General features: G+C 45.8%; 3 protein-coding genes across 3 annotated transcripts; 1 reads left to right on the plus strand and 2 right to left on the minus strand.

The window, feature by feature from the left end:
• Nucleotides 1-126: 126 nt before the first annotated feature.
• On the plus strand, nt 127-5,163 carry IL334_001460 (uncharacterized protein; the record flags this gene model as incomplete). The annotated part of the gene is made up of 11 exons (XM_062933217.1): nt 127-347; nt 460-579; nt 644-755; nt 815-1,108; nt 1,159-1,245; nt 1,288-1,358; nt 1,469-4,548; nt 4,609-4,703; nt 4,793-4,910; nt 4,977-5,062; nt 5,128-5,163. The coding sequence occupies 11 exons, from the start codon at nt 127-129 to the stop codon at nt 5,161-5,163; spliced, it is 4,320 nt and encodes a 1,439-aa protein (XP_062789268.1).
• A 338-nt stretch (nt 5,164-5,501) lies between these two features.
• Nucleotides 5,502-7,509, minus strand: IL334_001461 (uncharacterized protein; the record flags this gene model as incomplete). The annotated part of the gene is made up of 2 exons (XM_062933218.1): nt 5,502-7,039; nt 7,113-7,509. 2 exons carry the CDS (start codon nt 7,507-7,509, stop codon nt 5,502-5,504), a joined length of 1,935 nt encoding a protein of 644 aa, XP_062789269.1.
• Nucleotides 7,510-10,921: 3,412 nt separating this feature from the next.
• IL334_001462 (uncharacterized protein) lies at nt 10,922-11,614 on the minus strand (the record flags this gene model as incomplete). Its single annotated transcript, XM_062933219.1, has 1 exon — nt 10,922-11,614. One exon carries the CDS (start codon nt 11,612-11,614, stop codon nt 10,922-10,924), a length of 693 nt encoding a protein of 230 aa, XP_062789270.1.
• Nucleotides 11,615-12,030: the final 416 nt, after the last annotated feature.

Below are 12,030 nucleotides of genomic sequence, written 5' to 3' on the forward strand. Positions count from 1 at the left end.
CATCTCTCAATGGCATAACACAATCACATCTCATACATATCTACATAACACTTCGTTCTCACCTGTCCATCACACTTCAATACATATCAACTTCCCGGCGCGAAGCGCCAGACTGAAAGTAAAAAAATGAAGTTGAAGGACATTTCTCGAACAGCGACATTCGCATGGGATCAATCATCATCCTCTTCCCCTCTTCTCGCGACTGGTGCTGTAGCAGGAGCGTTAGATGAGAATTTCAGTAACGAGAGTCAGCTGGAAATATGGGCTCCTGATTTTGGTGATGAGAAGAGCAATAGGCTTGGCGGAGAGGGAAAAGCGGCTCAAGGCAGTATAACTGTTAACAGCCGGTGAGTAGTAGACCTTTGATTTGTGGAGAAGGTGTCGTGGGACCTGCACACAATTTAAAATCAACAATGATTGGTTTACTTTTCTCTTCGTAAGCTGATATTCTACTTGCAGATTCAATCGACTTGCTTGGTCTGCTCCTTCTTCAGCGCACTCGAAAGGCCTGCTTGCTGCTGGTATGGAAACCGGTGAAGTGAACCTCTTTGACCCAGAGAAAATATTAGGTGGTTCGACGTGAGTCTCTTCACCAGCTCCGTTCTAGATTTCGTGAACTCACTCATGACCTTTAATTGTATAGTGCCGACGAAGCTCGTATCTTCAAGAGCGATAAGCATACTGGTCCCGTTCGAGGTCTCGATTTCAATCAAATCCAGAAGAATCTCTTGCTGACTGGTGCTGTCAATGCTGAGGTGAGCTACATTACTGCTTCAATCCTTCATTCTTTGTGCTCACGTGCATGATTCTACAGCTTTACATCTATGATCTCAACAACCCCAATAACGCTCCTGTACCTCCCGGCCCCACTTCCACCAAACTCAACGAAATTACCTCCTTACAATGGAATCCCACCGTTGCTCGAGTGTTCGCAGCTTCATCTTCATCAGGTTACACCTCGGTATGGGATCTGAAAGCTGGTAAAGAAATTGTCAGCTTGCAGTACGGCGGTGGTGCGGCGAAAGGGATGGAAACTGTGGGCGGTGTTGCCGGTTTGCAAATGGGCAAGAGGAGAGGAATGAGCGATGTTTGCTGGCATCCTGAATCAGTAAGCTCATCAGGTTGTATTCTGGTGTCGCATTGACTAACTGCTTATAGGCTACGAGGTTGATCACTGCTTCAGAAGATGATGAATCGCCAATCATCATGTTGTGGGATCTTAGAAATACTCGGGCCCCAGAAAAGGTGAGTCTCGACTCTTGAATATTCCGTTACTGATCTTCGTAGATTTTAAGCGGACATCACAAAGGTGTACTTTCCGTGGCATGGTGCAAGCAAGATGCCGACCTCCTTCTCTCGTGTGGTAAAGACAACCGAACTTTATGCTGGAATCCCCAAACCGGCGAAATAATAGGAGAAGTGAGTACCAATGCGAGAGGATATGACTGATATGTTAGCTTCCTGCCAGCAATGATTGGTCTTTCCAAACCACTTGGTGCCCACGAAATCCTGACCTTCTTGCTACTGCTTCCTTTGATGGTCACATTGGCATACATTCGTTGCAAACTACCAGCGAACCCTCTCTTCCTTCCCAAGAGCTCGACGCTGCCGCTTCTGCAGACGATGTGTTCGGCGCCCTCAGTCGTGAAGAACCGTCCAATGATACTGCAGATGTCCTTTCCCTCAAACAACCGCCTAAATGGCTTCGTCGTCCAGTATCTGCTACCTTCGGATTTGGTGGTCTTCTCGCTACGACTTCTAATCTTCCCGGTGCTTCAGGTAAACATCAAAGTGGTGTAGTACACTTGCGCAATATCACTACTGAACAAGGTGTAATCGACCGAGCAACCGCTTTGGATGCCACTGCCGGTGAAAAGGAGAAGCTTGCAGAGTTCTGTACTGCACGGGCAAGCGACGACAATGCTGCTTGGAAAGCTCTACAGACCCTCTTCAAGACCGATTCGAGAGAAGAGCTCGTGCAGCTCCTTGGATTCTCCAAGGAAGAAGTTGAAAAGAAAGTGCAAGATGCAATCGGCAAATTCCCTTCCGTCACCGTGACCGACGAGAGTTCAGAAGAACAAGCAAAACCTGATGAGAAGGATGAATCCAATGTAGAAACTCCAACAGTAGAGAAATCTCTTGAAGATGTGACCTCCTTCGCTGATGACACAGCGAGTGTCAAGGATTCAGAGACAGCTTCTACGACAGACAAATCAGAGAAGGGGCTGTTCGATGAAGATGATACTCCTGGAACTCCTGCTGCTGCGGCCGCAGACTTCTTCTCCTCCATGGCATCTGGTACACTACGAAACCCTACACTCGACCACATCGTGCCCCACAAAAACCACGAATATACAGACTCTTCCGTTGCAGCAACTATTGGTAGCCGAGCATCATCCGTCCGCGACGAGGTAATCACTAAGGAGAACACATTCCAGATATATCCTCAAGGAGAGAGTGATATCGATAAACTCATTACGCAAGCACTAGTTATGGGCGATTTCAAGTCTGCGGTTGATCTATGTCTCGCTTCTGAACGATTTGCCGACGCTCTTCTTCTCGGCGTTCGAGGTGGACCAGAGCTTCTTCAATCTACGCAAAAAGCCTACTTTGCTCGACAAACCTCCTCTCTCCCATTCTTACGTGTATTCCAATCAATTGTCACAGAAGATCTCATCGATATCGTCCAAAACGCCGATTTGTCTGAATGGAAAGTTGCTTTTGTCGTCGTCTGTACATTCGCTAAGGAGAGCGAGTTCAGTACGCTTGCTGAACAACTTGGCCAACGACTTCAATTTAGATGGAGGACTCTCGCTGGATCTGACAGTCCCGAGGCCAAAGAGTCTGCTAAGGTAGCCAGACAGGATGCTACTTTGTGCTACCTGGCCGCAAGAAAGTTGGAGAAGGTGATCAGCATTTGGGTCGACGAGATGTCTGAAGAGGAGGAAGCAGCATCGGACACAACTCGATACGCCGCTCACGCTCAAGCTCTGCAATCATTCATTGAAAAGGTAGCTGTTTTCACAGCTGCTACAGGCTACGTCGACGAGGATCTCGCAACACCTACGGAATCAGCCGCTGCTGCCGAAGCTGGTGCTAGGACTTACAGGTTAGCTGGGTTGTACGATCGATACTACGAGTATGCCGATTTGTTGGCCACTCAAGGTCTCGTCGACATCGCTGCGAAATTCGTCAAGATGACTCCTTCAGATTACAAAGGCACAGGCGGTGCTGGCTCCGAGCTGGATAAAGCTAGAGATCGGTTGTTTACTGCCGCTGGAGTACAAGCCGGTACGGTGGTTGCCAACTCCGCTTTCGGAGCCAGTAACAATCAACCTCAAGCTTCCACCTCATATGCATCAGCAGGAACCTCTTCATATACTCCTCGATCTGCGGGACCTTACAGCGCAGCACCTACCACTGCAGGTCCTTACAGTGCTGGTCAACCGCCTGCTCCTTATGGCCAAAACCAACCATCATCTTATGCACCGCCTCCCGCTCCGACTCAGAATACTTATAAGCCTCCAGCAACAGCTGCACCCTATCAACCTCCCCAAGCAGCCAGTCAATACAACCCTCCTCAGCAGTCACAACAGCAACAGCAACAGCAACAGCAGCAGCAGTCTTACGGTGGATACGGAACTTCAGACCCTTATGCGCCCAATCCTAATTACCAATCATCTGGATACACTCCTACCAACGGCTACAGACCTAACGAAACTCAAGGCCAAGGCTATGGTGCTCCTCAACAGCCATATGGCGCCTCTCAAGGTGTGATTCCACCACCACCTCGAGCCGGGTCCCTTAACGGTCCCAGCTCCAATACGCCTCCTCCTATCCCTGCTGCTCAAAGACGAGACATTCCAGGTTGGAACGACGCCCCTAATCTTGCGCCCAAACGACCTCAAAGTGCAGCAAACAAAGAAGCGCCCAAGATCACCGCAATTATGTCTCCCTTCCCAAACATGCCGAATCCGTTCGAAGCTCAACCTACCGGTTTCACACCTCCTCCCACCCGAACACCTCAGCCTGGCGTCCTGCCCCCGCCTCCCAGGGGTGCCCCTCGAGCCGTCTCCAGCCAAGGTCCGCCGCCGCCAAGATCTGTAACTTCCCCTCCTGCTCAAAATCGACCTCCACAGTTCCAGCAGCCCCCTCCCCGTGGAACTCCATTAGCAGGCCCTCCACCCGCTGCTCGACCCCCACCGCCCCAAGGGAGAGCTGGACCACCACCAGGAGTAATGGCTGGACCACCACCTCAACGAGCTCTGTCCCCCTTGGGTCCGCAGGGTAGGGTAGGATCTCCTCTTGCGGGACAAATCCGACCTCCTCCTCAGCAGAGACCATCTCAAGCTTTGCCACCGCCTACGCAACACGCTGCGCCTCCACCTGCAGGATCGAGAATGGCAGGACCTCCTCCACCTGGCAGAAGTCCCTCCGCTTCACAACAATTCCAACAAAGCGGCCCTCCCCCTCAAACAGTCAACTCATCGCCAAAGACTTCTCAGCAAGAGCCTCAGACACCGTTAGCACCTAAAAAAGCGACTCATCGTAAGTTATACGATCTTCTCATCTTTTGGTAGCGCTATGCTCATCTGAAAGGAATCTTAGCCCCTGGAGATAGGTCACATATCCCTCCATCGTCACAACCTATTTTCGATACCCTTTCACAGGAACTGGGCCACGTCAAGCAGAAGAATTTCCCTGTGAGTTAACTTGTGCTGAGTAGAGCAAACCGGCCGTGTCTATACCAAAGAATTATACCCCAGCTGATGCATTATTCCCGCGATCTCAGCCGAATGTGAAGAAAGTCTTAGAAGATACCGAAAGAAGATTGAATATTCTCTTCGATGGGTTGAATAACGATTCTGTTCCCAAATCAGCTTTAGACTTGGTAAACAACATATCCAGAGGTCAGTACTTAGCGCTGCATACGATCCACGGAAGTGATCATAGCTGACTGGCAACTACCAAATCAGCTATTGGCGCAAGAGACTGGAACGCCGCTTTGACTATGCATGTTGAGCTTTTGACTGGAGCATCCGGTGAGGTGACCACTTGGGCTGTAAGTTATTCTCACTGCTGGTCATTTACTGTAGAAAGCTGACCGTTTTTCCGATGACTCTATAGCCTGGTGTAAAGCAATTAATCAGATTGAGTATGTAGAGAGAATAGAGTATGTGCAGGTAGCAGAATGACAAATTGATTTGTTTTATACACAAAATGAAACGACGTGATGAATAGTTTGCATGCTTCGCTACCAGGTACTACTGTGGACTGCAATGTGAATCTCTTGCTTGAGCGGGCTGGGATAACAGAAAGTCAAATACATGCAATGCTGATTATGGTATGATGGAAATGTCTATGTAAGAGACAGGGTACAAGATATGCTGAATGCTAAATGAGAGAACTATGAGATTAGACGATGGTTATGTAAGATGCGAAACGGTGTCAAACTTGAATACTAATTATACAAACTACTTATTCTTTCCGCCTGCTGGAACTTACAGTTTGAATTCATAAGGAGCAGTTTGGATTGCGTCTTTATAACAAGGCGGAGGAACCATCCAACCGTTTTCCATCGAAGTTGATTCACCGTGAATCATTCTACCTGTTTCTCTACCTCTCGAATTTGTTTCCAAGTGTAGATCGCTCCAACGTATATTGTGCATTGCACCTCTTGGTTCTGATACGGATCCGACGACGATAGGCAAAGGAAGTGTTTTGATTGTACCAGGGAAAGATCGTTTGAAATCTGATATATTAAAATAGCCTTCTGAACCAGGTGATAAAGGTTGACTGAATTCACCTGGTGGTGGAATAGATATTGTTGATTGACTCGAAAATGCTGAAGGTAGATAATCTGATAAAACGGTTGATCCAGAAGTGATTGACAAAAAGGCTAAAGTAATATTCAAGTGGAATGTCGAGCTAACACTTATACCTTCTTCGGATTGAGAAGTATGATTTGTTGATTGTCCTACATTTAACATGGTTGACATTCCATGCTTCCATGTACTCTCTCCATTTGGCATTAAAGGTAATGTGATATCTCTCAATTTGATTTTGTCGTCAGATGATGATTCGACCCAGCCCCATCTAGAAACAATTTCCTCTTCGAGAACCAAGCCATTTCCTTGCGCATCACGTAACTCATGTGTCGACAAGGATGAATGTTCTCTTCTCACCAAAGCCAGCCTAACCAGAACTTGAGAAGTAGGCTGAACAGCCTTGAATTCACTTGGGATATCCAACAACAAGTCTGACATTGAAGGTGGTGTAAGGCTGATGGTAAAAGGAATGATAGATGTAGGTGAATAAGCTGTTGTAGGGATATAAGGATGGATCGTCCACCTAGTGTTTTGTTTGGGTAGAATTGGTAATGGTTCACTCGGTGATAGATAAATTGACGATTCAATTGGTAGATCGGTTTTGACGTAGAATGATTGAGGTACATATCTTGGTGCTCTTGTTGGTAAAGTTTCAGGCATCATTTCAAATGGTTTTGCTGTATCTGCTAGAACAACTCGGGTTCCCGTGTTCAACAAGGCTGGATCATCGCAAGTTAAAGTCACTGTAAGGGCGTAAGTGACAGCGAATGATGATGATCGAACTGTGAATGATGGTGGTAATCTTGGCGTTGATGGTACTTGCACTGTCAACGGTAATGAATATGTTCCACCTGGTAATCCGAACGAAGGATCAATTAAACAGTCACTTTGTTTAGGTGGATTCCTGGAATATGTTTGCTCTGCGTCTCGAGCCCATAATGCTAATCCTTCCGACAAGGACACGGAAACACAGATGATAGTTCGAGGTGCCGCTCCTGGAAGATGCAATGTACCGATCAAAGACATCGTAAGTGTGGGGTTAAGATGATGTGGTAGTGATGAAAATCGATCCAATTCAAATGTCAATACCACAGGAATTGATTGTCCAGGGTAGAATGATGGTGGAATTAGTGAGGCAGTTTCGGAACATTGATAAGATGCTGATAGAGAACACAAAGGTAAAGATGGCGGTGGTGTGACGAGGAATGTATCTAACGTCAAATTTATATCAGCGCAACTTCAGAAGCAGATAGGGTAATTTGATAGTATGAAAACGCCACTCACCATCTATGTTATCATCGATATCCATCAATTCGTCTTCCGAGGGCTCGACTTCTCTCGGTACATTCTTGCCATGATGCATGAACGAGTTCCAGAAACCTCCTCCGTATCTTCTTCGAGATGAGGAGGGAGTAGATACCTCCATACTGTCGACTGTGGATTCTCGAGAATGACAGGACATCGTTGGTGATGCTGACATTGTTGGAGTGACAGGCATGGATGTAGAAGGTGTAGAACATCTTGAAGTAGACGCTGAAGATGAGAAAGGATGTGCCATCGTAGACAGGAAAGATCGATGCTGTGTTAAATTTGGAGATTCACAAGAAGGATGAGAGTTGAATGAGTTATTGGAACCAAACAAAGGTCGAAATGAAGATGAGGGAGGTGTTGAGGTGAACATGATGGAATTTCTTTTCTTGGACTAAAACTGTTATTATAGGTTGAGATTGTCCTCTTTATGAATTTTCCTTCCTCTGAAACTCTTGTTTTTCGATGATCAATGTCTCGGTATAAACAAAACCCGCAGTTGGGTTTCTAGCGGTGATTGAGGGTCTTTATCGATGAGACAGAGAGACTATAATACGCGCTGATTGTAACAAGATGTCTCGTCAAGCGTTACGTCGAATAACCCGAAAACAAAGAGCAAATATCGGTTCGCGGTGAGATGCGGTTAAACTGTCCTCTGACGACAGTGGTGAGTCCTATGATGTTTTCACAATGGATTGAGGGAGTGAGCGATCAAATCGGATTGAACAATTCGGCTTGATTCTGGGGGTCTTTCTTTCGAGATAATTTCAACCAGGGATGGACTGCTGCACACCCGATTGTATTTACCGTGCTGAGACAATGGAAAGAGATCGAGGTATGTTCGGACCGTTACCTGTGTTGTTGATCTTGGATCTCAACTCGTGACTATAACGTTGATGTGTGAAGCACTGAAAGAGTGATAGTGAAACAGAAACGCCTGTCTCGGTTTTCAACGTGTATGCGATCTATCCAGTACGGGAAATGGTTGTTGTTGATCCCCCAATTGAACTATATGTTGTAACAATGTTTGAGAGATGCTGAAGATTTCAGAAACGTATTATACTATATTATATTGTATGATATGTAAGCAAATAGAGCGAAGAGGGAAAAAAACCTTTCGACAAGAAGAGGCGACTCACCCATTTGGTTTTGATCTGTTAATCATAGACAAAAGAATAGTTTGAAGCGGGAAGCAGTCATGGCTCACAATGTTTTACTGCTCTTAGATGGTGTGAAACGTCAGAGGTCGTTCTAATGGCCAAGCTTGAGTCCGAACCGGGAAAGCTCTACGGGGCAGGCACCACATTCATGGGATCATACCCTTCTAAATTCCTTAAGAAATCTAATCAATTATATGACCCAAGATCAAAAAAGTAGGGTTGAAAAGGGTTCCGCAATGTGATCGTACAAAATGTTGTCTCGCTTCGGTAGCTTTTGCCATAAGAAGATCTACTTGTCCGCTTTCTGCAGTCACTACTATAATGTTATTCCCACTAATGACGCGCCCCGTTGTTTCAACAGATCAGTTTACAGTAGAAGCTTGACCGAGGGTCACATCGAAATCATCTTGTGCCATGCAAAATGGTGGAAAATTGATCATAGTATTGGCATAAAGACGGGTTGCGGGAACCGAACGGGTATCACCCCCCTCCACTTTTCTTTTCTTTCCTCGAATAAACCGCAACCGGCTCTGGAGAGTACGTTGTAGGTGGAGAACAGTGGTGCAATTCCCTTTTGAATGAATGAATGAAAAATGTACGGGACGTATGTAATACCCTCTATATCCTATGGTTAATTGTCTCACATAACATAAAAAAGGGGATCCTCGTAATTTTCCTTTTTGTCCGATATGCCATAAGTCTGCTTTCGGGGATTTGGCCCTTGCGATTATACGAGCCCAAAAAAGGGTTTTTCTTGGCTCACGGTCGATTGCATCTTTTCGCCCCTTGTGTTCCTTGAAGAGAAGTAAAGGGAACTTGAAACTGAACCATGTTTCGCTGACCTTAACCTTTGTGTTCCTCCATGGACCGCGTGTCGAGAAAAGGGGGGAAGAGGGGTTAAAGACGTGTCACGATATTTTTAGACTCGATCGAAACTGTCATTACCATACAATTGCCATAACCACAGGTACCGGTATCTGACTGCGCTGTTCCAGTTGTGGCACCAAGTTGAATGCATACGAGTATATGACGAGCTTGTAGCCGAAAGCTAATCATGCCGTGATTGCATAGATATGGTCTTCTCAAAATGGTTCTTCGCGCGACCGAGAGATCGCAAATTGCAATATTTGGAGCTACAGGGGCCGAAGCACGTTAATTGCGAGAATACGCACTCTCAAATGACAGAAGAGGCGTCAGGAGAGTTATGATTATAAGCTTCATCAAGGAATGATGATTACCACTCCAATGGGAACGCCTCAATTGCTACGTACCAGAAGTGATATTATTATATGTACCCCCCGCGAGATGAGCAGAATTAACTTTGTTCCAGGGGGAAAGCAGAGAATATATATTAAATGGTGGCGTTTCTTTCTGTCGGCGTCGATTCTTCCATGTCCACATGGTTGTTGCATGTGCGGCCGCAACCATGAGGAACGCATTCAGTAAATAAGTATGAACCTCGTCTTCCAAGTATATTGAGTAACCATGAGTATCTAACAGAGTTATACTCGGGAAGACGATGTCTAGCTTCCTGGTACTCTAAGCAGCAACCCGCGCGGTTCACGACCCTTGACATCCCCAACCCCGGACCCTCTTTCGGTCTTTCTGGCCTGCATGTCTTGGTTTCACGTTGTCAATGAGGAAAAAGAACGAAAAAAGACGACAAGTTAAACGTGGCGTCTAATAGCTCAGCTCAGACACGCGAATCGTTCATGGCGGACATCCCATCTTTCAGATACGTTATGAACCCCTCGTTTCATCTTTTTCATCAGCACTACGTATACCTATTGCACAAGTGTCTTGGATGACTGGATATTGTTCGTGATATCTGTCTTGTTTCGTCTTATCTCACTTGATTTTCCTTTTGTTCAAGTCAGCTTTTTGCGTCATGCTCTGAAGAAAAGAACAGAACGCATGATAAAGTAGGGAGGTAAGTACTACTTCGGCGGCCTTGTTATACGTCCACCGAGACATTCCTTGTTTCGGATGTATTTTTTCTGAGTCAAACATTTTGCGGCTTGCTGCCATATCGTAGGTATCACACATGTCCGATTTTGGGCGTGTCTAACCAAAAAATCTCAACTGCACTTTGCACGCATCCGTCCAAGCCGCCAGTCAGCAAGTCTCACCACAACGGATCCACATTGCAGTCCCAATCCAGAGACCCGAAGATGCGGTAACAGGCACAATGTGTGACAAGTAATCCACTAATTCGGATTGAGCCTGATGAAAAATCCTCCTAAGCAATTTACTTCTTCCGGACAATTAGACAAATAATACTCCGTGACATCACCAACGATTCATCTCTTCACGATGTGGAGGACCTGGCGTCAAAAGTGTGATATATGTGTACTGCCATGATGTTGAGATGATGACTACTACCTATACATGATAATGTACATGATGATATCATGTTCAAAGTCCTCCATCTGACGTCACCTTAATCTATCGACCTCTCGGCATCGCATCAATACAGAAGAAAGTTAGCAGAGCTCGGTAGCTGCAGATAACATCCCCATGCACATACATACAGTTAGACCAGGTTTAGGCGAGACATTCGATCTTAACAGCCATTAACAATGCATGTTATCATTGACTGTTGTTAGATCTCCTGTCCTCATCTTCTCAGATGCTGTCAACATCACACTGCTCCTCGTCACCTGTCTCTACTTCATCCCAGTCGACTAGTTCTCCATCATTGTAGTAACTGGGACCTGTCGGAATGATGAACGTGGGATCATCTAGATACCTCATCGTGTTCTTCCAGCTCTTATTCATGTCCTTTGCATCGTAATTGGATCTACTTTGAAGTTTTCGCAAGTTGAGCAAAGAGTAGCAAAACATCAAAGGTATTGTGAGACCAGTTGCGATTCGTTCGAGCCTTGTCATTCGTCTTTGTTGCAACAAGATGATCCTTTCGCCATCTCTTGTGAATTTCGGTTTTTGATCAATCCCCTTCAACCTTTCTGATCGTGTTTTTGTGGAAACCATTTTCCATTTCGCTTCATTCTCTTTCAATGCTTGTTTCCGCGCTAATCCTTCTTGACGTCTTTTTTCCAATGCCTCAATTGGCATCTCATCCAGCAACTTGTCATAAACTACTGAGCCAGTAGGGACAATCACAGTAGGATCAGGAGCCTCATCGAATTCCGCGGAATCATTCGCAAGGAACATGGTTCGAATGAACCGCCATATGAAAAGAGGGGAAGTCACAGTCGCCAGGATCTTCTCTAGAGTAGTATGGTCTCTTTGAAAGCATAGCAAGATCCGTTGACCATCTTGAGTAAACTTGGGCGAACGATCAATTATCGTTGACATTTGGTGTAGATGCGATGTGCTGTATTGTGTAATTTCCCGCGTAGGGCCAAAAAAGGCTGAAGACGATATTTTTCGGATCAGTCTCCTATCTTGATCTATCAGTAGTGAGTGGTTATATTGGAGGGCTTGTCAGTCGTGCTGGAGAACGATGTTTACCGTTCCATGTAGAGTACCATTTATATGCTTGGAAGTGTAGCTCAACGCTTGGTTGTCTCTTCGGAGAGACTCAACGAACGGCTAATCAGCTTCACCAAATCAACCGAGATGAGATGGTTCCTGAATGCTTTTTCCATGTGTATTTTCCGGCAGACCTGTTCGTGCAGGTTTTCAACAATCCTCATCACTTGTTGCTGAAATCTTCATTGACACCATAATACACTAGAGCATCACATCGTTATTTCTCAATGACATATCAT

The sequence above is a fragment of the Kwoniella shivajii genome, chromosome 2, assembly GCF_035658355.1.
Source record: "Kwoniella shivajii chromosome 2, complete sequence".
Taxonomy (NCBI): Eukaryota; Fungi; Basidiomycota; class Tremellomycetes; order Tremellales; family Cryptococcaceae; genus Kwoniella; species Kwoniella shivajii.